Source organism: Engystomops pustulosus, chromosome 4, assembly GCF_040894005.1.
Source record: "Engystomops pustulosus chromosome 4, aEngPut4.maternal, whole genome shotgun sequence".
In the NCBI taxonomy this organism is placed as follows: Eukaryota; Metazoa; Chordata; class Amphibia; order Anura; family Leptodactylidae; genus Engystomops; species Engystomops pustulosus.
Genome location: NC_092414.1, coordinates 215,447,693 through 215,475,026, shown reverse-complemented (window position 1 = coordinate 215,475,026; position 27,334 = coordinate 215,447,693). Strand labels below are relative to the sequence as shown.

The 27,334-nt window shown below is 46.1% G+C and overlaps 1 protein-coding gene across 1 annotated transcript; it reads right to left on the bottom strand.

Moving 5' to 3' along the window:
• Window positions 1–472: 472 nt before the first annotated feature.
• On the bottom strand, window positions 473–26,191 carry LOC140125791 (uncharacterized). The gene is made up of 5 exons (XM_072144660.1): window positions 26,090–26,191; window positions 22,052–22,441; window positions 3,931–4,269; window positions 3,419–3,784; window positions 473–599 (listed from the first exon to the last, which is right to left on the bottom strand). Exons 1-5 carry the CDS (start codon window positions 26,124–26,126, stop codon window positions 481–483), a joined length of 1,251 nt encoding a protein of 416 aa, XP_072000761.1. The 5' UTR covers window positions 26,127–26,191; the 3' UTR covers window positions 473–480.
• Between the last annotated feature and the right edge of the window lie 1,143 nt (window positions 26,192–27,334).

Here is a 27,334-nt window from a genome sequence, read left to right as displayed (position 1 = left end):
GGGTGGAGCTAGGTGTGGACCATCCCCCATGACAATAGAAAAGTTTCAGGGTGCTTTCAGTATCCTGTTTGATAAACAGGCTTTCTACTGTCAAATGGGCAGTCCTAAGCTGGAGCAGAAACCCTGGTTCCATCCATTTGACAGTAGAGATCTGAAAATAATTGCTGAATGTTTTCGAAAGGTGGGGATCTTTAGACAAAATCCCAGCTACACCAGAATAATTAGAGTAGCACCTATTAAGGCAGGTAAGATGGAGGTTGTGAAAGGTCCTCTTAATAAGACGTGGGTACTATACGTGGTACATTCTAGAAGCAATACATTGGAGACCAGGGGTTAGCACATGAATTTCTTTTTTAAACATTGAGACGGGGCAAGAAAAACTTCAGAGCTCAAGAAATGCAACAAATTAGTCCTGCAATATAATAAATATATAAATATAAGTCGTAGGAAAAAAAAAATACACCGTGGGTATAAATGTATTTATTTACAGTAGAGTAAGATGAGTATCCAAATTGTAAGAAAGATGAGGAATTTCATGGTGATGTAAGTTGCCATAATTACTACTTGTGGATGTGGTTGCAATTCGTTCCCGATGTGATCTAAAATATAAATAAAAAAAGGGGAAACAGTTATGAGACTTATCGTCTGCCGAGGCAGCATCACACTCTTCATGAAGGTCTTTCCACAGGTCATTGAGGTTCTGGGATACAGAGTCAAGGCCTCTACAATGTGAAGCAACTGAACCCTTCGATTTTCATTGAGATTAAGTTTTGGAGAAAGTGCAGACCCCTCTATGTGAGCTCCAGCAGATGTCCCATAATGATGAGACCTCAATTGGCTGGAGTATTGTCCACCATGAAGTTGTTGAAGCTGTAGTGACCAGACAACTGTCCACAATGTAACATCACAACCACCAGGTGACAATGAGGCTGATGCTTAGCGTTCTCCTTGACAACACTAAGTTCTGGAGATGATTGTCCTTTATCATTCAGTTTGACAGAGTATGGTTTACAATGACGCAATTATTTACGTGGGGTGTTTTCAAAGGATGTTCTATTATGTGACTGTATCACTCCCTCTGCCTCCCTATTACAACCTGCTGATGACTCTCTGTGATACTCAAAGCTCAGTGGCCACTTCCATCCAAGAACATTCAGATTGAATCCTCACAATGGTGCGATTCTACTATACAATTGCTAAGTGTTGTCTTTGTCTCATGATGTCAAAATGTGAACAGCATGATCAGGAGGACTGTTTAAATGCAAATTCCAATTGAACCAGGAAATTTATTGGGAAATTCATGGATCAAACACCTGTTATGACTTTTGCCATTAAGCTCCTTGTTAGAGGACAGCAAATTGTGCAAAAAGTAATGAAACACTGAGCAATTGGATGTGTACATTCAAAAGTTTAGAGAAGGTCACATTTAATTCAATTGTAAAGGTTAGAGGTCCTTTTAGGTTCATCCTGAAATTTCACCTGTAAGCCAAATATTCCCAACTATTTGTGAGTAGCGTAGATAGATCAGTAGTGGTTTGGGACATGGGCCAAAGTTTCTTACAGACAATAAAGAGCGAGGCCTTTGGCCTTACACTCCTCATTCACGTGTACTAAAAGCTCATCCAGGACCTTTGATGACCCTCTAAAGAATGGAACATATTTAACCACTAAACAATTAAACAGGGATAAAAAAATATTCATTTAGTAAAAGCTACAGAGAAGCTTTTATCCATTGGTTTCACACTCAAAAAAACCAAAATGCATGTACAAAGTTAAGATTCCGGAAGTGCTTACTCCTACCAGTTCTCGAAGGATGTGGTTTTAAAGTGAAATATCCACGCGCTCTCATCTGGTTGAGAAAAAAGTATTTCACTCTAAAGCATAAATATGCGCTTTCAGACCGATGGTCCGGTAGTTCGGCTCCAATTATCTGGCACCTACTCGAAGGACAATTCACTGCAATGTCTGTGCACCGACATTGGGTCCTAAGAGGAATCGGGGAAAGAATAGTACAATACCTCTGGCTATACAGTAAGAAAACCCTTTCATATACTACTCACAAAGAAAAAATGCTAAATCAGGTATATAAAGTCCTTCGACACCTCGCTCGACCTATGTTTAGCCTCTTCTCGCTTTATCTGGGGCATGGTGTTGGCAGACACAATACTAAGATAAAATCTGATTGGTGGATTTAAGTTGTATGTATATCTGAATCTGGAATACTTTTGTGACTCTACTGTAATGCAATTTTCTGAAATTAACTTTTTTTATGTCCATTTTTAATTGTAATTGTTTGTCCATAAGAAAAACGGATGTCTAGAGATTTAAAGGGACATGTATTTTTACGTTTATATACATTGTGTATTTAAAATTGGTGACTATCAGACATTTAAAAGAAGAAGAAATGCACCAAATTCATGACCCAGATGAAGCAGAAAGAGGAGAAACCTGGACGAGATGGACGAGATGTTTCCGGCATCTGAAGGATTTATAGGCGCTCTTAAATATTCTATTTTACATTTTATTTATTAAATTTATATTGAAGTGTTTTTTACTTTGTATCCAGAGATATTGCACTATTCTTTGTCTGATTCCTCTTAGGACCCAGTGTGGGACAACAGACACAGAAGTGAATTGGCCTTGGAGTGGGTTTATCGGAGTCGGACTACCGGACCGTTTGTCGAAAAATACATGTTTATCCTCTGGAGTGGAATCCTGTTTTCTCAACCCCCTGAGAACGCTGGGATACGTAATAGAAATCACGTCCTTCGAGTGATAGGAAGGAGTGATCACTGCCGGAATCTTATCTTGTTATATGCATTAAACAAAATAGACTGATGGACACACACAATATTCATGAAGCCAAAAGCCCATGATAGCTCCAAGGGATATAAAAAAAATAAAATAGATCAATTTATAAATTCCAATGTATTTTTTTAAATACTGGGGCACATTTACTTACCCGGTCCTGTCACGATCCCTGCATGTGTTGTCCGACGAGGATTTGGGTCCGGCATGATTCACTAAGCCCATGTGCCCGAGTTCCTGCATCTGTCGCTTCCCCGCTCAGGTCCGCCGGAGTTCACCTTCTTTTTCCCGGTGCATGTGAGTGCTTGTCTTGCGTCACAAATCCTTTTTTAAATTCAACGGTTTGTCCGAATCTGTCGGGTTGTCAGAAGGCCACGCCCTCCAATTTCCGTCACTTGCAAGCCGGCGCCGATGCGACACAATCCGATTGCGTGCGCCAAAAACCCCGGGCAATTCGTCGCAAAACAGGAAAAATCGCAAAACCTGACGAAAGTGCGGCATTCGGACCCTTAGTAAATGAGCCCCACTGTGTGTCACAGAATCCATCCATCACACATGCTATAAAACTTACCAGACACTTATCGCTATGTGCTGTGCACATTCATTTTACCTGCCACACGTAGTCTTGTGCCTTCTCCATATTTAACTATGTTTGCATACACATCATTTGCTGTACATTTCCTGATCATCACAAAGCAGTAATACATGGAGGCGTCTGACATCTCCAGTCCTTGTATGTGGAGATCCGTTCCTCGGATTATTCCCGTTCTCCCTCTATAATTGGGATGGACCATTTCTTTGTAGGGGTGGTAGACATATGGACCATTTATGTTACCCGCTCTCCAGTAAATATCTACCCCCAGGACATCGCTCTCCATGTATGGACTGTAGGAACAGCTTAGAGTTACTGACTCTCCTCTGTGTCCTGTGATGTTGTACGACTGTGTGACCGTGAATGATGAGGAGGACGAGGAATCTAGAACACAAGAAATACAATTTTGAAGAAATAGAGGAAAACAATTTATCAAATGTTGTGCAATTTTTTCTGAAAATTATGGTAAAGAAGACTGCAGCAAAACCGACTTTATTATTTCCCTTGTCATAAATTGGCCCAGTACATACCTGCAATGGTCAGTTCTGTGCCTTGTCGGCCAGCTACCCAACCATTATTGGTGGAGACAACGCAGCGGTAATAGGAAGATCCTTTGCTTGATACATTGTGTATACGTAGAGAGACATCTGTAGGGAAATCCACTAGTGAGAACTGGATATTATTCTCTGTGGTTATCTTTTTCCAGGGACTAGTAGTCACCTTACTAATATTCATACATGAATTGCATTGAGTTTCCCATATGACTTGGTTGGCTGCCCCCGTCATCTCCAGGGGATAATAACAGGGAATGGTAATGTTTTCTCCCATTACAGCAATTAAGTCATCAAACTGAAAGACAAACTTCTTATCTATGAAAAAAACAAAAGAAAATTATATCAAGTATATAAAAAATATAATATATAATACAGCTGAGATGACTCTACTGACACAGGCCCAGTCTGTACAACAAAGGAGAAATGACCTGCAAACCAATGAAAATTTTAGTCTTTTTTAAAGCATGAAGACCAAAATACTTAAAGAAATCCTACGATTTGATTTGATGCTAGGTGGTTTTGCTGATAAAACAGATAGAACATTATGATAATGAAACTCTGTCACTTCTATGGCTGCTTCAGTGCTTCTCCTAGCACATTAGTTATTCACTGCTGCACAGGATGATGTATTCCCTGGGATGTGCCTGAAGGCAAAATAATCAATTGCTGCACCATCCCCCAGCTGCTGTGTATGAGTGATCCAGCTCAGGTTGATTGGTCATGTCTTGCTAGGTTGATTAGTCTTCACACAAGCTCCATGTGTAAAGTGTTTATGTAGGCAGCCAGCCTAACCCAGCTTACCCAAGGTCCTGAATGTTATAATTGTTTTTTTTTATCAAAACCACTCAACTCAGGGATTAACCAAGATATGTTCCTGCATCAGGGTAGCTACAGCAGTCTCAAGGTATGTTTGCTTCATAATGCATCAAATCAAATGGTAGATTTTAGAGATGAGCGAGCACTAAAATGCTCGGGTACTCGTTATTCTAAACGAACTTTTCCCGATGCTCGAGTGCTCGTCTCGAATAACGAGCCCCACTGAAGTCAATGGGAGACTCGAGCATTTTTCAAGGGGACCAAGGATCTGCACAGGGAAGCTTGGCCAAGCACCTGGGAACCTCAGAAAAGGATGGAAACACCACGGAAATGGACAGGAAACAGCAGGGGTAGCATGCATGTATGCCTCTGAGGCTGCTTAATCGCACCATTATGTCAAAACTATGGGCAACAGCATGGCAATGACAGAGTGACCGAATGAGGCTAGATAGCATCTAAAACATCCAATAATTGACCCTGACACTATAGGGGACTATGCAGAGGCAGCGGCAGCAGCGGCAGGCTAGAGAGTGTCTTGGCAACATACCCCAAATGGACTCAGGCTTAAAACCAATGGGTGGCAGAGAGGAACCAAAGGAGGTGAGCAAGAAGCGCTCAAATAATATCGGTAAATGATAAAAGTTTGCCAGTATATTTTGTGGATTACACAGCAGGGTGGCGACAAAGTTAACAAGTTTGATGAGGAAGCCATGAAAACAACCCAAAATTCTGCCTGACACAGCTCGTTTGATAAGGCGGGCATGTATGGAGGCAGTGAACTAGTAGTAGATTAAAGGTGCTGCAGTTAAAACTATGTTAGTTGGATCTTGGGATGGAGCTGGCGCTCCGCTGCCAGGCGAGCTTTCGCCAATCCAAGCCCCTGTCTCTAGGCTACTCCCCAAACAGCACTTCTAAGAACCTTTTGTATAAGATCAAGTGTAGTAGCGTTCTTATAAGTTTGGGTTCTGGCGGGTGAGGGGAATGTAAACAGATGCGCAAGAAGCGCTGAAATAATATTGGTAAATGATAAAAGTTTGCCAGTATATTTTGTGGAGTACACAGCAGGGTGGCGACAAAGTTAACATGGAAGCCATGAAAACAATCCAAAATTCTGCCTGACACAGCTCGTTTGATAAGGGGACCATGTATGGAGGCAGCTATATGGACTACTTTTGGAGGCAGCTATGGCGATGACGTGTGGAGGTAGCAATGGAGACAACGTGTGAAGGCAGCTAAAAAGACGACGTGTGGAGGCTGCTATGGAGACAATTTAATTTGGATAGTGCCTGTATGTGGCAGTCCAAAAAAGTTTTCAAACCAGAGGAGCAGGTAGGTGGTCCTCCAAAAAGATTAAATAAATTGAGTGCCTGTATGTGGCAGTCCAAAAAAGTTTTCAAACCAGAGGAGCAGGTAGCTGGTCCTCCAGAAAAATTACATAGATTGAGTGCCTGTATGTGGCAGTCCAAAAAAAGTTTTCAAACCAGAGGAGCAGGTAGCTGGTCCTCCAAAAAGATTAAATAAATTGAGTGCCTGTATGTGGCAGTCCAAAAAAGTTTTCAAACCAGAGGAGCAGGTAGGTGGTCCTCCAGAAAAATTACATAGATTGAGTGCCTGTATGTGGCACTCCCAAAAATTGTTTAAAACAGAGGACAGGGTAGTTGGCCCTCCAACTTAAATACATAGAATACTATAGCCAGAGCCAGTTGGCCCTGGCAAAAAAATAGCCAGTTTCCTCTGCTTTAGTGTACAAAGAGGAGGAGAAGGAGGACAATGAGGAGGAGGAGTGCATACATTATTCAGGTTCAGCTTCTTTCACCTGGTGGAGAATGGAAATGCGGAGAAATCCAGCCTTTATTCATCTTGATAAGCGTCAGCCTGTCAGCGCTGTCAGTCGACAGGCGTGTACGCTTATCGGTGATGATGCCACCAGCTGCACTGAAAACCCGCTCGGACAACACGCTAGCGGCAGGGCAGGCAAGAACCTCCAAGGCGTACAGCGCCAGTTCGTGCCACATGTCCAGCTTTGAAACCCAGTAGTTGTAGGGAGCTGTGTGATCATTTAGGACGATGGTATGGTCAGCTACGTACTCCCTCACCATCTTTCTGTAAAGATCAGCCCTACTCTGCCGAGACTGGGGACAGGTGACAGTGTCTTGCTGGGGTGACATAAAACTGGCAAAGGCCTTGTAACGCGTACCCCTGCCAGTGCTGGACAAGCTGCCTGCTCGCCTACTCTCCCTCGCTAATTGTCCCGCAGAAGTACGCCCTCTGCCGCTAGCGCTGTCAGAAGGGAAATACTGTTTCAGCTTGTGCACCAGGGCCTGCTGGTATTCATGCATTCTCACACTTCTTTCCTCTCCAGGTATGAGAGTGGAAAGATTTTGCTTGTACCGTGGGTCCAGGAGAGTGAATACCCTGTAATCGGTGCTGGAATAAATTCTTTGAACGCGAGGGTCACGGGATAGGCAGATTAGCATGAAATCTGCCATATGCGCCAGAGTCCCAACGTGCAAGAATTCACTCCCCTCACTGGCCTGACTGTCCATTTCCTCCTCCTCCAACTCCTCCAACTCCTCTTCTTCTGCCCATACACGCTGAACAGTGAAGGACTGAACAATGGTCCCCTCTTCTGTCTCGCCAACATTCTCCTCCTCTTCCTCCTCATCCTCCTCCACCTCCACCTCCTCCGATATGCGCTGAGAAACAGACCTAAGGGTGCTTTGGCTATCAACAAGGGAATCTTCTTCCCCCGTATCTTGTGACGAGCGCAAAGCTTCCGACTTCATGCTGACCAGAGAGTTTTTCAACAGGCCAAGCAGCGGGATGGTGAGGCTGATGATGGCGGCATCACCACTGACCATCTGTGTTGACTCCTCAAAGTTTCTCAGCACCTGACAGATATCAGACATCCACGTCCACTCCTCATTGTAGACTTGAGGAAGCTGACTGACCTGACTACCAGTTCTGGTGGAAGTTGACATCTGGCAGTCTACAATCGCTCTGCGCTGCTGGTAAACTCTGGATAACATGGTTAGTGTTGAATTCCACCTCGTGGGCACGTCGCACAACAGTCGGTGAGCGGGCAGTTGGAGGCGGCGCTGCGGTGCCCTGAGAGTGGCAGCATCTGTGCTGGACTTCCTGAAATGCGCACAGATGCGGCGCACCTTCTTGAGCAAATCAGACAGATTGGGGTATGTCTTGAGGAAACGCTGAACTATTTAACACATGGGCCAGGCATGGCACATGTGTCAGTCTGCCGAGTTGCAGAGCTGCCACCAGGTTACGGCCGTTGTCACACACAACCATGCCTGGCTTCAGGTTCAGCGGTGCCAGCCACAGATCAGTCTGCCCCGTGATGCCCTGTAATAACTCTTGGGCGGTGTGCCTTTTATCGCCTAGGCTCAGCAGTTTGAGCACCGCCTGCTGTCGCTTAGCGATGGCACTGCTGCTGTGCCTAGAGCTACCGACTGATGGCGCCATGCCCACGGACGGAGGTGGAGGAGGGGTGGGAGGAGGAGGAGGCTTGGTAGGCCTTTGAGACCTGGACCGAGGTAGGCCCCGCAATCCTCGGCGTCGGCAGTATATGACCAGCTCCAGGGTCAGACTCGGTCCCAGCCTCCACCAAGTTAACCCAATGTGCCGTCAGCGATATATAGTGGCCCTGCCCGGCAGCACTCGTCCACGTGTCCGTGGTCAGGTGGACCTTGTCAGAAACTGCGTTGGTCAGGGCACGGAGGATGTTCTCTGACACGTGCTTGTGCAGGGCTGGGACGGCACATCGGGAAATGTAGTGGCGGCTGGGGACCGAATACCGAGGGGCGGCCGCCGCCATGAGGTTTCGAAAGGCCTCGGTCTCTACCAGCCTATAGGGCAGCATCTCCAGGCTAAGAAACTTGGAGATGTGGACGTTGAGGGCTTGGGCGTGTGGGTGGGTTGCGCTATACCTCCTTTTGCGCTCCAGCGTCTGGGGTATGGAGAGCTGAATGCTGGTGGATGCTGTGGAGGATCGTGGAGGCGAAGATGGGGTTTTCGCACGGGAGGTGTTTGGGCCGGGGTCCTGGGCAGGGGGCTGACTAGCAGATGACACAGGGGAAGGAGCAGTGGTGTGCCCGGCCGGAGGTGAACGGGCTTGTTGCCATACGGGCAACATTTGGCGCTGATGCACCTGCTCTGGCCCTGCCTCTCCGTCTGGCCCCACCACTGCCTCTTCCAACCTGTTCTGCTATTGGACTCGCCTCCGTCTCAGAAGCACTGTGTTCACACGGCCTATCAACCCAGCTTGGGTCTGTCACCTCATCATCCTCCGATCCCTCAGTCTGCTCCCCCCTCGGACTTCCTGCCTTGACAACAACTTCACCACTGTCTGACAACCGTGTCTCCTCATCGTCCGACACCTCTTTACCCACTTCTTCCACTACGTGAATAATGTCATCATCACCCACAGACTGCGACTGGTGGAAAACCTGGGCATCGGATAATAGCTCAGCAGCAGCAGGACAAGTGGTTTGTGACTGTGGGAAGGGTCCAGAAAACAGTTCCTCAGAGTATGCCGGTTCAAATGCCAAATTTTGGTGGGAGGAGGCAGACTGGGGGGAAGGAGGCTGAGGTGGAGGAGCTGGAGGAGTGCCGATTTCAGTGACATGGGTGGACTGCGTGGAAGACTGACTGGTGGACAAATGGCTAGAAGCATTGTCCGCAATCCACGACATCACCTCTTCGCACTGTTCTGGCCTCAACAGTTCTCTACCACGAGTCCCAGTAACTTGAGACATGATGAACCTAGGGAGTGTACCTCTGCGGCGTTCCCCTGCTCCCCCATCAGCAGGTGGTGTCTCACCCCGCCCAGGACCACGGCCTCTGACCCCTGCAGTAGTTGGACGCCCACGTCCCCGCCCTCGTCCTCTACCCCTAGTAAAGTGTAAACTTGAAAAAAAAAAAAAATTGTGTTTATTTTTTTTTAGTTTTTTATTTTTTTAACAAAACGATGCTATCCTATTGCTATGGCTAGTTTCTAACCTACACTGACAGCACACAACTGGATTTTGTGCTTTGCAAGATGAGTTTGAGCTATAAAATGAAATACAGCTAAAAAAAAAAAAAAATCAGCAGACTCTGCCTAATTCTAATCAAACCCCTAATAAATTGTCCCACTTCGGTGTTTGAGGTGGATATGTGTGTCACTAAGAGCTAAACACAACGGTCGCAGGTCTCCCAGCAAATTCCTCACAGTATGGTACTAGCTGCACTACTAATGCCAGCAAGCCCAGCCACAAGCAAACAAAAAAAAGGAAAATATAACGCTATTGTAGGCCTAAGTAAGCTGTTGGGGTTCTCCTATGGCTATTTTGTAGCCTACAATGAAAGCACACTGCTTTGCAAGAGGAGTTTGAGCTATAAAATGAAATACAGCTAAAAAAATCAGCAGACTCTGCCTAATTCTACTCAAACCCCTAATAAATTGTCTCACTTTGGTGTTTGAGGTGGATATGTGTGTCACTAAGAGGTAAACACAACGGTCGCAGGTCTCCCTGCAAATTCCTCACAATATGGTACTAGCTGCACTACTAGTGCCAGCAAGCCCAGCCACAAGCAAATAAAAAAAAAAAAAGTATAACGTTATTGTAGCCCTAAGAAGAGCTGTTGGGTTCTTGTAGAATCACTCCTGCCTAACACTATTCTAATAGAACACCCTAACGCTTTCCCTGACCAGCAGCAGCTCTCTCCCTAGCGGCATCCAGACAGAGAATGATCCGAGCAGCGCGGGCAGCGGCTAGTCTATCCCAGGGTCACCTGATCTGGCCAGCCAACCACTGCTATCGACGTGTAAGGGTACCACGTCATGCTGGGTGGAGTGCAGAGTCTCCTGGCTTGTGATTGGCTCTGTTTCTGGCCGCCAAAAAGCAAAACGGCGGGAGATGCCATTTTCTCGAGCGGGCAAAGTATTCGTCCGAGCAACGAGCAGTTTCGAGTACGCTAATGCTCGAACGAGCATCAAGCTCGGACGAGTATGTTCGCTCATCTCTAGTAGATTTCCTTTAAGAAGGAAGCATAAAAAATGTCCAAAAACAATTCCATGTGCCATATACAGATGTCATCATCCTCATTTTATGGCAAATTTGGCTTTTTACTCAAGTTTCTGATTAAACCAATTGAATATGATGTCCTGTAGTTAAAAAGCAGTTGGAACTTAGACGGGATAGTCTGAAAATGGTCCTAGATGACAAGTCTGGTCTGTCTTTAGACTGTCTAGTCCAAGTTTAAACCATTTGTTAAAGTTTGGTCAAATATTTATTTTTTTGTGAAGTCCCAGTCCCTGCTTGAGTCACTTCCAAAATGGGATTTATGCATTAAAAATGGCAAGTTTGTGTAACATTTTACGTAAACGTTATCCAGCTAAACCGTTCTTAATATCAGATTAGTGAAATTCCAATACCCAACAACTCCATCAAAGTCTACAAGGTCCTACACAACTGAAGGATTCTAATACTTCAGTTGTGTGTTGGTTAAAGAATTTTACTTGAACATTTGTATCTGTTTATTTCCTCCAAGTTCATTTTACCAACAAAAGGAGAAGCCAGGAAACCACTTTAGGTCACGAAATTTACTGTGAAATTTCCTAAGAAAACTGAATTGCAGATGACAAATATGATAAAACAGATGGATTTACATGATAACAGTTCCACTTTCACAGCTGGAAGCCATTGCTGTAAGAAAGTTCCGAGCATAGTATAGAATAGATGTTGGGGCCACCAAGATGCCCTACAGCAGATGGGAGATCTCACAGTGCAGGGCAAAGCTGTGGGGGAGGGATCATTGATATATTTAGGGTAGAAGAATGTATGTAACACTACTATGTTGCCATCAAACCCTGAGTGTGCTAAATATTTAAATTTGGACCTTGACAATGGTCTTTCCACCGAGAAAATCGCAATCTGCATCATGTGAGGCCATAACATCTGGAAGATTACAAAATGGAGTCCTTTCATCCATTACAAAGCCAAGAGGTGGACGTCCAGGAAAAATATTGAAGTCAACACGTCGGGTTATCACACTATTGACCAGTTCTGGCGAGACAAATACCTTGTGGAGAAGGCTTCAATGCTTTGAGAACACTGACAACCGGGCAAGAACTGTGTGATGCCCAATACACAAGTTTGGAATTGTGGTCCAAAAAGGGTGAAGAAGCCTTGATTTCAATGTCATCAAAATAAGCCTTGGCTGCAGTTTGCAAAAAAATACAAAAGATTGACAATAGAAGACTTGAAATGGATGATAAGACCCATGAGATGAAAGTCAATAGACTGGACTCTGATAGGCGCACATGGGTCTAGAAGAATTAAGTGATAACAGGGGGTTTGGTGGAGGTATCTGTCAAGTTTTGTGGAAGTATCCTGATAAGGTTTTTTTTTTAAAACCAAAGACGTTGGATACTTGACGGGGTCTCAGCTCTGAGCTATATGTGCGTATGCTACAAGATGAGTTACTTGAGTACTATGGGCAGAGTCGGATTAAGGGAGGGACTCCTGGGGCTCGAGCCCCGGGGCCCCCACCAGTTTCCGACAGCCAGTGACTCAGCTCAGCCCAGGGCTGCCTGCATCGCACATGGGGGTCTAGGATGTCAGCTGTGTCAGTGAAACAAAGCTGCCATCGCTGGCGGAGATCGCCAATGTAGTGTTTTGGTGGCAACAGGTTGTGATGGGACGCCGGTGGTGAGTGATGACGTCGACGTCCGATCACTACATGCTGCCGCCAAAACAGTGCATCGGCGATCTCCCCCAGCAATGGCAGCTGTGTCTTCAGTGGCCGGCGACTGCCTGAAGAGCGAGGAAGAGCCTGCAGCGTTGTGGGATCACTGGAAGGGAAGGTGAGGTAAGTATGAAGTTTATAATTTTGTGGCCATTTTCTACACGGGACTTGCGGCTAAGTTCTACAGGGGGCTTGTGGCTGTATACTACAAGCGTCTGGTGGCTGTATACTACAGGGGTCTGGTGACTGTATTCTACAGGGGGCTGGAGGCTATATACTACAGGGGGCTGACAGGCTATATACAACAGGGGGCTGGCATGCTATATACCACAGGGGGCTCTCAGGCTTTATACTTCCAAAAACATTGTTGGAAGGACCCCCACCAATTTGCATCCAGGGGCCCCCAACACCCTTAATCCGGCCCTGACTATGGGTATAGAAAGGATAACATGACTCAACATAACTCACTTGAATACTCACTGTATTCTTACCGTACATTGGGAATGGACAGAAGAGATCTGAGATCAGATTAAGGTCAAGACATATTTTATCCTCTGCTAAAAAGGAAAGTTACATGTAAAATGATGATAGCCTAGTATTCGGAGGTGTAGAAGATGGAGAGATATGGAGCCTGTAAGTCACAAGTTCAAAACATTGTTACTAGAGATGAGCGAACACTAAAATGCTCGGGTACTCGTTATTCGAGACGAACTTTTCCCGATGCTCGAGTGCTCGTCTCGAATAACGAACCCCATTGAAGTCAATGGGAGACTCGAGCATTTTTCAAGGGGACCAAGGCTCTGCACAGGGAAGCTTGGCCAAACACCTGGGAACCTCAGAAAAGGATGGAAACACCACGGAAATGGACAGGAAACAGCAGGGGCAGCATGCATGGATGCCTCTGAGGCTGCATAATCGCACCATTATGCCAAAATTATGGGCAACAGCATGGCCATGACAGAGTGACAGAATGAAGCTAGATAGCATGTAAAACATCCAATAATTGACCCTGACACTATAGGGGACGGCATGCAGAGGCAGAGGCAGCGGCAGCAGGCTAGAGAGTGGCATGGCCTGCTGACACAGCTCGTTTGATAAGGGGACCATGTATGCTTACAGTTCATGCCAGTCGCTGCACTGGCTGCCAGTCTCCTTTCGAATACAGTTTAAAATAATAATAACCCTCATCCATAAAGCTCTGTATAATGCTGCACCCCCCTACCTCTCCTCTCTTATCTCAGTCTATCGCCCAACCCGTGCTCTTAGATCCGCCAGTGATCTTAGATTAACCTCTACCCTAGTGCGGACCTCCCACTCGCGTCTCCAAGACTTCTCTAGAGCTGCACCAATTCTATGGAATGCTCTGCCCTGGACTATCAGACTAATACCTAACCTCCAAAGTTTCAAACGTGCTCTTAAAACCCATTTCTTTAGGCAAGCCTATAACACTCATTAACTGCATGAAGTTTTAACTCTTCTACTAACCCGTCCTGTGTCGTCCTCCCATCTGTTATCCAGCAACCAACAGGCACCAGACTTCTCTGCAGTCCCATTCACCCTGGACCTGGTATATAAGATGACGGCTGAGTGGTTCAAGCGACAGCAATTCCATTTATTATATTTTTTTCTATTCCCTAAGAAGAATGGCTTGACCATTAAATATTCTTTTACCTCGTGTTACCCCATCATCTTCATAAACCGTAAGCTCTGGCGAGCAGGGACCTCACTCCTGTTGTTCCATACAAATGTTGTGCTCTGTTACATTACATTTGTATTTGTTTCCTATGATTTGTAAAGCGCTACAGAATATGATGACGCTATATAAATAAAGATTATTATTATTATTATTATGGAGGCAGTGAACTAGTAGTAGATTAAAGGTGCTGCAACTATGTTAGTTGGATCTTGGGATGGAGCTGGCGCTCTGCAGCCAGGCGAGCTTTCGCCAATCCAAGCCCCTGTCTCTAGGCTACTCCCCAAACAGCACTTCTAAGAACCTTTTGTATAAGATCAAGTGTAGTAGCGTTCTTATAAGTTTAGGATATGGCGGGTGAGGGGAATGTAAACAGATGCGCAAGAAGCGCTGAAATAATATCCCTAAATGGTAAAAGTTTGCAAGTATATTTTGTGGATTACACAGCAGGGTGGCGACAAAGTTAACAACTTTGATGTGGAATGCCCTGTAATAGCTCTTGGGCGGTGTGCCTTTTATCGCCTAGGCTCAGCAGTTTCAGCACCGCCTGCTGTCGCTTAGCGACGGCACTGCTGCTGTGCCTAGAGCTACCGACTGATGGCGCCATGCCCACGGATGGTAATTCGGAGGAGGAGGAGGTGGAGGAGGGGTGGGAGGAGGTATAGTAGGCCTTTGAGACCTGGACCGAGGTAGGCCCCGCAATTCTCTGCGTCGGCAGTATATGACCAGCCCCAGGGTCAGACTCGGTCCCAGCCTGCACCAAGTTAAGTGTAGTAGCGTTCTTATAAGTTTGGGATATGGCGGGTGAGGGGAATGTAAACAGATGCGCAAGAAGCGCATGATGCGCATGGAGCTGGCGCTCCGCTGCCAGGCGAGCTTTCGCCAATTCAAGCCCCTGTCTCTAGGCTACTCCCCAAACAGCACTTCTAAGAACCTTTTGTATAAGATCAAGTGTAGTAGCGTTCTTATAAGTTTAGGATATGCCGGGTGAGGGGAATGTAAACAGATGCGCAAGAAGCGCATGATGCGCATGGAGCTGGCGCTCCGCTGCCAGGCGAGCTTTCGCCAATTCAAGCCCCTGTCTCTAGGCTACTCCCCAAACAGCACTTCTAAGAACCTTTTGTATAAGATCAAGTGTAGTAGCGTTCTTATAAGTTTAGGATATGCCGGGTGAGGGGAATGTAAACAGATGCGCAAGAAGCGCATGATGCGCATGGAGCTGGCGCTCCGCTGCCAGGCGAGCTTTCGCCAATTCAAGCCCCTGTCTCTAGGCTACTCCCCAAACAGCACTTCTAAGAACCTTTTGTATAAGATCAAGTGTAGTAGCGTTCTTATAAGTTTAGGATATGCCGGGTGAGGGGAATGTAAACAGATGCTCAAGAAGCGCTGAAATAATATCCCTAAATGGTAAAAGTTTGCCAGTATATTTTGTGGATAACACAGCAGGGTGGCGACAAAGTTAACAACTTTGATGTGGAATCCATGAAAACAACCCAAATTTCTGCCTGACACACCTCGTTTGATAAAGGGACGATGTATGGAGGCAGCTATATGGACGACTTTTGGAGGTAGCAATGGAGACAACGTGTGGAGGCTGCTATGGAGACAATTTAATTTGGATAGTGCCTGTATGTGGCAGTCCCAAACATTTTTCAAACCAGAGGAGCAGGTAGGTGGCCCTCCAGTAAAATGGAATAGATTGAGTGCCTGTATGTGGCAGTCCCAAAAATGTTTCAAACCAGAGGAGCAGGTAGGTGGCCCTGCAGTAAAATGGAATAGATTGAGTGCCTGTATGTGGCAGTCCCAAAAATTTTTCAAACCAGAGGAGCAGGTAGGTGGCCCTCCAGTAAAATGGAATAGATTGAGTGCCTGTATGTGGCAGTCCCAAAAATGTTTCAAACCAGAGGAGCAGGTAGGTGGCCCTGCAGTAAAATGGAATAGATTGAGTGCCTGTATGTGGCACTCACAAAAATTGTTTCAAACAGAGGACCGGGTAGGTGGCCCTCCAGAAAAATTAAATGCATGAAGTACTATAGCAAGAGCCAGTGGGCCCTGTCAAAAAATAGCCATTTTCCTCTGCTTTACTGTACAAAGAGGAGGAGAAGGAGGAAAATGAGGAGGAGGAGGAGTGGATCAATTATTCAGGTTGAGCTTCCTTCACCTGGTGGAGATTGGAAATTCTGAGAAATCCAGCCTTTATTCATTTTAATAAGCGTCAGCCTGTCAGCGCTGTCAGTCGACAGGCGTGTACGCTTATCGGTGATGATGCCACCAGCTGCACTGAAAACCCGCTCGGACAAGACGCTAGCGGCAGGGCAGGCAAGAACCTCCAAGGCGTACAGCGCCAGTTCGTGCCACATGTCCAGCTTTGAAACCCAGTAGTTGTAGGGAGCTGTGTGATCATTTAGGACGATGGTATGGTCAGCTACGTACTCCCTCACCATCTTTCTGTAAAGATCAGCCCTACTCTGCCGAGACTGGGGACAGGTGACAGTGTCTTGCTGGGGTGACATAAAGCTGGCAAAAGCCTTGTAAAGCGTACCCTTGCCAGTGCTGGACAAGCTGCCTGCTCGCCTACTCTCCCTCGCTACTTGTCCCGCAGAACTACGCACTCTGCCGCTAGCGCTGTCAGAAGGGAAATACTGTTTCAGCTTGTGCACCAGGGCCTGCTGGTATTCATGCATTCTCACACTCCTTTCCTCTGCAGGGATGAGAGTGGAAAGATTTTGCTTGTACCGTGGGTCCAGGAGAGTGAACACCCAGTAATCGGTGCTGGAATAAATTCTTTGAACGCGAGGGTCACGGGATAGGCAGCCTAGCATGAAATCTGCCATATGCGCCAGAGTACCAACGCGTAAGAATTCACTCCCCTCACTGGCCTGACTGTCCATTTCCTCCTCCTCCAACTCCTCCAACTCCTCTTCTTCTGCCCATACACGCTGAACAGTAAAGGACTCAACAATGGTCCCCTCTTGTGTCTCACCAACATTCTCCTCCTCTTCCTCCTCATCCTCCTCCACCTCCACCTCCTCCGATATGCGCTGAGAAACAGACCTGAGGGTGCTTTGGCTATCAACAAGGGAATATTCTTCCCCTGTCTCTTGTGACGAGCGCAAAGCTTCCGACTTCATGCTGACCAGAGAGTTTTTCAACAGGCCAAGCAGCGGGATGGTGAGGCTGATGATGGCGGCATCACCACTGACCATCTGTGTTGACTCCTCAAAGTTACTCAGCACCTGACAGATATCAGACTTCCACGTCCACTCCTCATTGTAGACTTGAGGAAGCTGACTGACCTGACTACCAGTTCTGGTGGAAGTTGACATCTGGCAGTCTACAATCGCTCTGCGCTGCTGGTAAACTCTGGATAACATGGTCAGTGTTGAATTCCACCTCGTGGGCACGTCGCACAACAGTCGGTGAGCGGGCAGTTGGAGGCGGCGCTGCGCTGCCCTGAGAGTGGCAGCATCTGGGCTGGACTTCCTGAAATGCGCACAGATGCGGCGCACCTTCGTGAGCAAATCAGACAGATTGGGGTATGTCTTGAGGAAACGCTGAACTATCAGATTTAACACATGGGCCAGGCATGGCACATGTGTCAGTCTGCCGAGTTGCAGAGCCGCCACCAGGTTACGGCCGTTGTCACACACAACCATTCCCGGCTTGAGGTTCAGCGGTGCCAGCCACAGATCAGTCTGCGCCGTGATGCCCTGTAATAGCTCTTGGGCGGTGTGCCTTTTGTCGCCTAGGCTCAGCAGTTTGAGCACCGCCTGCTGTCGCTTAGCGACGGCACTGCTGCTGTGCCTAGAGCTACCGACTGATGGCGCCGTGCCCACGGATGGTAGTTCGGAGGAGGAGGTGGAGGAGGGGTGGGAGGAGGAGGAGGCATAGTAGGCCTGAAACACCTGGACCGAGGTAGGCCCCGCAATCCTCGGCGTCGGCAGTATATGAGCAGCCCCAGTGTCAGACTCGGTCCCAGCCTCCACCAAGTTAACCCAATGTGCCGTCAGCGATATATAGTGGCCCTGCCCGGCAGCACTCGTCCACGTGTCCGTGGTCAGGTGGACCTTGTCAGAAACGGCGTTGGTCAGGGCACGGATGATGTTGTCTGACACGTGCTGGTGCAGGGCTGGGACGGCACATCGGGAAAAGTAGTGGCGGCTGGGGACCGAATACCGAGGGGCGGCCGCCGCCATGAGGTTGCGAAAGGCCTCGGTCTCTACTAGCCTATAGGGCAGCATCTCCAGGCTAAGCAATCTGGAGATGTGCACATTAAGGGCTTGGGCGTGCGGGTGGGTTGCACTATATTTGCGTTTCCGCTCCAGCGTCTGGGGTATGGAGAGCTGAACGCTGGTGGATGCTGTGGAGGATCGTGGAGGCGACGATGGGGTTTTTGTGGCAGGGTCCTGGGCAGGGGGCTGACTAGCAGCTGACACAGGGGAAGGAGCAGTGGTGTGCACGGCCGGAGGTGAACGGGCTTGTTGCCACTGAGTAGGGTGTTTAGCATTCATATGCCTGCGCATACTGGTGGTAGTTAAGCTAGTAGTGGTGGAACCCCTGCTGAGCCTGGTTTGGCAAATGTTGCACACCACAGTCCGTCGGTCATCCGGTGTTTCCTTAAAGAACCTCCAGACTTCTGAAGATCTAGCCCTCGCCGCAGGAGCCCTCGCCACGGGAGCTTCACTAGTTGACACATTTGGCGCTGATGCACCAGCTCTGGCCCTGCCTCTCCGTCTGGCCCCACCACTGCCTCTTCCAACCTGTTCTGGTCGAGGACTCTCCTCCGTCTCAGAAGCACTGTGTTCACCCGGCCTCTCAACCCAGCTTGGGTCTGTCACCTCATCATCCTCCGATCCCTCAGTCTGCTCCCCCCTCGGACTTCCTGCCCTGACAACAACTTCCCCACTGTCTGACAACCGTGTCTCCTCATCGTCGGACACCTCTTTACACACTTCCACTACGTCAAGAAGGTCATCATCACCCACAGACTGTGACTGTTGGAAAACCTGGGCATCGGAAAATTGCTCAGCAGCAACCGGACAAGTGGTTTGTGACTGTGGGAAGGGTCCAGAAAACAGTTCCTCAGAGTATGCCGGTTCAAATGCCAAATTTTCCTGGGAGGGGGCAGACTGGGGGGGAGGAGGCTGAGGTGCAGGAGCTGGAGGAGTGGCGATTTCGGTGACATGGGTGGACTGCGTGGAAGACTGACTGGTGGTGGACAAATTGCTCGAAGCATTGTCAGCAATCCACGACATCACCTGTTCGCACTGTTCTGGCCTCAACAGTGCTCTACCACGAGTCCCAGTAACTTCAGACATGAACCTAGGGAGTGTAGCTCTGCGGCGTTCCCCTGCTCCCTCATCAGCAGGTGGTGTCTCACCCCGCCCAGGACCACGGCCTCTGACCCCTGCAGTAGTTGGACGCCCACGTCCCCGCCCTCGTCCTCTACCCCTAGCCCTCGGGTTAAACATTTTTAAAATGAGAGTTATAACTTTATTTTTTTTTTTACTTTTTTTTGTTTTTTTTTGTGTTTTTTTTTTTTGTGTTTTTTGTTTTTTTTTGAGTTTTTAAAACACAACAATGCTATCCTATTGCTATGGCTATTTTCTAGCCAAGTATCAAAGCACACTACTATGCCAGATGAGATGACACTGAGTTAGTGCCTAATTGAAATCCAACCCCTACTAAATTTTCCCACTTCGGTCTTTGCTATGGATATGTGCGTCACTAAGCGCAGAACACAGCGGTCGCAAGTCTCACTACAAATTGCTCAGAATTGGCTAGTACATGCACTGCAGAAAGTACAGCCACCAGCAGATCAACCAGAAATCAAATATATAGAACGCTACTGTATGCGTAAGTAAGCTCTTTGTATTCTCCTATGGCTATTTTCTAGCCAAGTATCAAAGCACACTACTATGCCAGATGAGATGACACTGAGTTAGTGCCTAATTGAAATCCAACCCCTACTAAATTTTCCCACTTCGGTCTTTGCTATGGATATGTGCGTCACTAAGCGCAGAACACAGCGGTCGCAAGTCTCACTACAAATTGCTCAGAATTGGCTAGTACATGCACTGCAGAAAGTACAGCCACCAGCAGATCAACCAGAAATCAAATATATAGAACGCTGCTGTATGCGTAAGTAAGCTCTTTGTATTCTCCTATGGCTATTTTCTAGCCAAGTATCAAAGCACACTACTATGCCAGATGAGATGACACTGAGTTAGTGCCTAATTGAAATCCAACCCCTACTAAATTTTCCCACTTCGGTCTTTGCTATGGATATGTGCGTCACTAAGCGCAGAACACAGCGGTCGCAAGTCTCACTACAAATTGCTCAGAATTGGCTAGTACATGCACTGCAGAAAGTACAGCCACCAGCAGATCAACCAGAAATCAAATATATAGAACGCTACTGTATGCGTAAGTAAGCTCTTTGTATTCTCCTATGGCTATTTTCTAGCCAAGTATCAAAGCACACTACTATGCCAGATGAGATGACATTGAGTTAGTGCCTAATTGAAATCCAACCCCTACTAAATTCTCCCACTTCGGTCTTTGCTATGGATATGTGCGTCACTAAGCGCAGAACACAGCGGTCGCAAGTCTCACTACAAATTGCTCAGAATTGGCTAGTACATGCACTGCAGAAAGTACAGCCACCAGCAGATCAACCAGAAATCAAATATATAGAACGCTACTGTATGCGTAAGTAAGCTCTTTGTATTCTCCTATGGCTATTTTCTAGCCAAGTATCAAAGCACACTACTATGCCAGATGAGATGACACTGAGTTAGTGCCTAATTGAAATCCAACCCCTACTAAATTTTCCCACTTCGGTCTTTGCTATGGATATGTGTGCCACTAAGAGCTAAACACAACGGTAGCAAGTCCCCCTGCTAATTCCTCACAAAATGGTACTAGATGCAAATTAAAATAAAAAAAGTAGAACGTTATTGTAGCCCTAAGAAGGGCTGTTGGGTTCTTTGAGAATCACTCCTGCCTAACAGTAAGCTAATAGAACACCCTAACGCTTTCCCTGACCAGCAGCAGCTCTCTCCCTAGCGGCATCCAGACACAGAATGATCCGAGCAGCGCGGGCAGCGGCTAGTCTATCCCAGGGTCTCCTGATCTGGCCAGCCAACCACTGCTATCGACGTGTAAGGGTACCACGTCATGCTGGGTGGAGTGCAGAGTCTCCTGGCTTGTGATTGGCTCTGTTTCTGGCCGCCAAAAAGCAAAACGGCGGGAGCTGCCATTTTCTCGAGCGGGCGAAGTATTCGTCCGAGCAACGAGCAGTTTCGAGTACCCTAATGCTCGACCGAGCATCAAGCTCGGACGAGCATGTTCGCTCATCTCTAATTGTTACCCCTTTGTACCCCTTTGCTTGTCATTGTACACATTTTTGTGTTAAAGCCTCATTCCTCCCCATTATGTCAGGTCAATAGTAACATTATAGTTGAAAAAGAAAATAAATTTGGGCCCAATGTGACTGTGTTAATCAGGAGGTAGCCATGTTCAGAAGGAGTTTTTTCTTCATTGATATTAGTTTTATTTTATAAAATGGGAGACTCTCATAAAGTGGCATTTTTATTCATTCTCTTTTAAAACCTTTGATAATTCTCCAACACATGCAAAATCCATAGTGTGTGAGTGAATAAATTCCAAACAATATAAATTAGCAAGAATTGCAATATTTCTAACTTCAGATGAGCACCTCTGAACTGTCCATTAAGGTTAGAGGTTTGGGTGCAACCCGCGCACCCCGAAACCGAATGGAAAGTTTGGGTCGACTCATCTCTTTTTGTGACCTAAACAAAATATTTTTCTTTATCTTACCTGCAAAATTCAGAACGGTTCCAAAGACATCCTGCCATATATAAGTATCTTTGCCATTTGTCGATAAAGTTACACTGCAACAAAACATCCTTCCATCTGAGAGTTGTAGACCTTGGATTCTGATGGATTCAGTCTGGTTCTTACGCAGATCCTTTACTCGGGACAGTCGGCCCCTATATTTATCAATGACATTTCCAGAGACATCTATTATTGTCTGGTTGGTTCTGTGGCAGTAGGGTCCATCTGTTTCCCACCAATTTACTCGAATCGGTGAATTTTTCAAAGTTTCTGAAAAAGTGTAGGTACACGGAATGGTGGCTGATTCTCCTTCCTTCACAAAGACAGTTCTTGGCTGGTGAACACAGAAATAGTTTGATGCCCAACTGCATCCTGTGATGTTCCAAAAGAGGAAATAACCAATGAAAATACATTATTCGCAACATATATAAGCCAAGGAGTACAATACTTTAGCTTAAAGAGGACCTCCACCACCTTCACTTACTCCAACCTTTTGTGCTAAAAATGGTTTGGTCTCCGACTTCTTGGTTTTGTCCTCTCTTTCATCTACTATCTTTTTGGAACCCCTGTATAATATCCCTCTCAAGTTTTAGGGATAATGATGAAGAAAATATACTCCGGCAACTACATTAGTACCAACAATATTTCAAACTCTGTTTTTTTTCTGGTTTCAGGATCACATGTCCAAAATCTGATTATAGATTCATAGCTTATATTTGTTACCTACAGATGCAGCACTGGTTAACATGACTTAAAGGGAGATAACTCATTTAGTTAACACAGAAAATGGGTGGATACCAGGCGGGTTACGGGTAAATGCTATACAGTCCTGCGCTGTATGTTTTTTAAAAATAAATTGGTCAGACAACAGGACACCTGCCAAAAGTGCTTGTGTCCAGAAGCTGATTGGTGCCATCATACATGGTAGTGCCCCAGTTTGGTCGAATCAGTAGTGTGAAACCAGTTAAAGGGTGCAAAACATTGTAAATAGTGGAGGTGGCAAATGTTCCCTCAAAACTAGGTTGTTGACCTAATAACATGATGAACTTTTCTTTTTGGACTTTATTAGGGTGCCACTATGAGCCTCTGAGTCTAATTAGAGCGAGGACAAATGTTCTTCCCACCCTTTACTTCACAATTTACTTCCTATCACTCCCTAGCCTGTTCAGTGCAAAATTCTAGGGTTTGGGGGGACAGGGACTCTCTAAGCAGACACATTATGATCCATCTAGTTATGGGAGATGACAATGTGGTTTATATACACTTTCATTTAACTTCTGAACATTGTACTAGTATCTGACACATAGAAAGAGGGATGAGACAGATCAGAGATGATGAAATCCATAAGATGCATATTACACACAATGACAGTCAGCTCTGCTACATGTCTGCTATTCCACAACACACTAGATCTGCTGTGCCTTCCTGCTGTGCCTCCCCAGATAACTTATCTTTATGTAGCTTATAGTTCTCCTACTGCAGCTGCCTCAGTAACTCAGATTCTGTGTCTCAGTGTGCATCAGTGAGTGAACTCTGTGCTGGACTGCAGGGGGCGGGCCTAAAGTGCAGGGGAGGGGCTTGAGTGCAAGGAGCAGAGAGAGACTCTCAGCTGCATGGCCGTCACACAGAAATCCAAGATGGCTTCCCCGACCCTAAGTCAGAAGTTACAGGGTCGTGTCTAGGGGCAACTGAAATTGTGTACAGCAGGACTGATAGAGACAGGATGCAAATATATCTGTGAAATGCTGTATTTTTGTTAATAACAGTGAATTAGAGAATGTGTTATTTTGTTATCTTGAGTATATATCAGAAACTTGTCTTCGTGGGAGGAATAACCCTTTAATACTTTATAACATGAGCATATTGTGAAATAGATTTTGTGGAGCTACATACACAGATGTTTCCACCCTTCGTGGAATCATAGAATTGGCAAATAACAGAGGAGCCTCTTACTCAATATTTCACCCATTGGCCATTGTGTGCAATGCTGCGTCTTTCAGCTTGTACTAATATAAGCGATTTCCCCCGCTTCTGCCTAAATTTGAGCAAGTGTAACCTTTTTAAACCCAGATTCTACTTTTTACTTTATGTAGAAGAAGGACGACAAACACTTCTAACCACAGAATTCTCCAAAAACAGAGATCTACCTCATCAGTTGGTATCTTTGAGTCATGTTTCCTGGAGACATTGCCATGTTCATGCTTGAAGAAAAGGGAAGTTGAGATTGAACACTTTAAACTACTTAATATCTCCACAAAACTTGTGAAATTATTTGAACAAATCTACAATGTCATCTTCCAATGGTCGTCCTGCACAATGATGTTTTCCTTTAGTCCCGTAGCTCCGGGTCATGGCCCAGTATAACTGAGTTGGAGAAGTTGTTCTTCATCATTATGAAAAGGAATATTAATATACAACTTAAGCTACATTCACACGAACCTATGGGGGACGTTTATACGGCCGACGTATGGCGTATGGCGTATATACGTCCCCCATACAGTTCAATGGCCTTGCAGCTCCATACGGGAGCGGTACAGTGCAGCACCGTACCGTTCCATAGCCCGTAGATAGATAGGACAACTCCTATCTTTCTACGGAATATGGCACCGTGCTCTGTGTGTTCCTATGGAGAGGGGCGGGGGTGAGCTGCGCTCACCTCCTCCTCCTCTCCCCGGCGCCGGCATGTGCCCGTCGTGTTACGGTACGGCGGGCAAGGGCAGTGTGAATGTGCCCTTATCATGTCATGATTGTTCTTTTACACCAAGCAGTAAAACTAAGAACTTCTCAACTTTACCAGAACCTCTACAAATAAAAGATTTGATAACCCCTTCAGAAAAATTATTTTTCAACAGCAATGTCAAGATCATTGGGGCAGATTTATTAAGCTGCCTAAGAGTAACAATGTGCTTAGTTGTGCATGGCAACCAATTACAACTCAGCTTTCATTTTTCCAGTGCTCATAGATATTTGAAAGCTGAGCTGGAATTGGTTGCCATGGGAAACTATGCACATTCTTACTCTTAGGCATCTTGATAAATCTCCCCCATTGTCTAGTCTTTGACTTTGACCACAGCTGAGAATGAGCCTTCTATTCCCATAGAAAAAAAAATATATATCTAACAGCTTAGTTACAGTATACACTCTTTCCCATGACTCCTCAAAATGTGTGAAGGTACAGCAGAAGCCATACCAAGTCCTAATACGATGGAACCTTTTTTTCTCATAGTCATACAAGTGATTCCTCATAATACCAGAGACATGCTGGAGAGTAGACCCAGTCTTCGGCCATTTTGGAAATACTTGACCGTCATATATATAACATTTGTGGCACATCGATTGCCCCCCAACCTAGACAAGTCTTTCCTAACTTCTTATTAAATAATATGCAACATCTGGGATGCAGATTTCTACAGAAACATCAGACTAACCCTCCTTTTGAATGGAAATATCACTGAGCTGGAACCATGGAAAGCTCGGCTGTCGGGCTTCGAAGTCAGTTAACACTTTTCAGACTGGCCAATCGGGAAGGGGTTTATAGAGAGAACTCACAGACTAAGCCCTCTACATAGGCGGCAGGTGTCAGCTGTATTACACAGCTAACTCTAACAGTGACTGCCATGGTAGGTTCCTAACAGTTCTGCTCCTGGATGCCACCATCTTTAATGCTGGCCGTTGACCTTTGTGGCATCATCAGAGGGTGTCGATCAATGCAATGACATCTGGGAGCCTGATAAAGGCTCCTACAGCTGTCTATAAACTTTCTAAATTGCAGTCTGTCCGAGACCACACATTGTAAATTGTAACAATAAAGTCCATTGCAATATGGCGCAAGTGTTTTTTTTGTCAGTTCCACCATATTTGGAATTTTTTTCCGGCTTTCAGGTGCATTGTACAGAATATTAAATAGTGCCACTAGAAATTGCAAATCTGAAAAAACTTGAAGCGGTTAAGGATCATTCATCACTATTATCCAACATTTCACATCATCAACCAAACAATGTCAATAAAAATCGGTCTTACCATACAAGCCAAAAAAGAACAGAGCAGAAAATCTCATCTCTCGTTGAGAGTAGGCGATGGTGGAGGAGCATGTCACGGATCCTGGTGCAGATAATCTGGTGTTTCGTGCAGGAAGCGAGTGAGCAGAAGATAAAGGATGTAGAAGGGGAAGTCATAAACTGTATGAACCTGGCAGATAAACCTTAAGCCAATAGAATCTTTAACATTTTATAATGTTGACAATATGTGCGTTAATGTATATAAATCCTTATGTTTTAATAGCTGGAGATTTCTGAAATCATCCAGTTAGGGGAAAATTAATGAGATTCCATCCCTTTAACAGCTAGAAACCAGAAACTTCCTTATCTCACTCGGCTCGGATCCTTCAAATCAGTCTTACTCCTGCACATGCTCAGGACTCTCGATTTTTGATCTTCTTCTTTGTACTTTACACCCCAAGGTCCTTATGGTCCACGTTGCCATCCTGCTGAAAGTTGGTAAACAGCCAGTCCTGTGTAGTAGTTATCGACCCAGATCAGTAATAGACAGTAATGTCAAAATCTCACCACAAAGGGAATTTGTCCCTGAGTGAAGATAATTTTGCATAAATGTAGCCATGTTGCCCCTTGGAACACAAACAGGCCTGCACTCTCGCAGCTGTGGACACGCATGCGTTATTGAGGCTCTCGACCACCTGGATTCAGCGTTCATTACGTCAGGATGGCTGTGGGACATGCAGTAACTCATGGAAATTTCAAACGTAATCCCCCCCCCCGCAGCTGTGGTCGTATCCAAGAAAAGTTGTCTCATTTCTAAGGGATCACAATGCGCAGGTGGGAATACCCCCTTAAGGATATAACCTATTTTGCCTTTAGAAAATAGCACTTATTGGGGCTCATTTACTTACCCGGTCCTGGCGTGATCCCGCGGCGCGTTCTCTGATGAGAATTCGGTTCTGCCGGGATTCACTAAGCTTGTGCGTCCAACTTCCTCCAGGTGTCACTGCTGCGGTGAGGTCCGCCGGAGTTCACCATCTTCTCCCCGGTGCATGTAAGTGCTTGATTCTGCGACACATTTCTTTTTTCGTTTTTCCGAATCTGTCGGGTTTTCCGACAGCCACGCCCCCGATTTCTGTTGCATGAAAGCTGGCGCGATTGCTCTGAAATCTGATCGTGTGCGCACTTAGTAAATGAGCCCCATTATGTTTTTCTAAGCTCAACGTCCAGATGACTTACCTTTTTGACGTAACTTTCCTGACATAGGCAT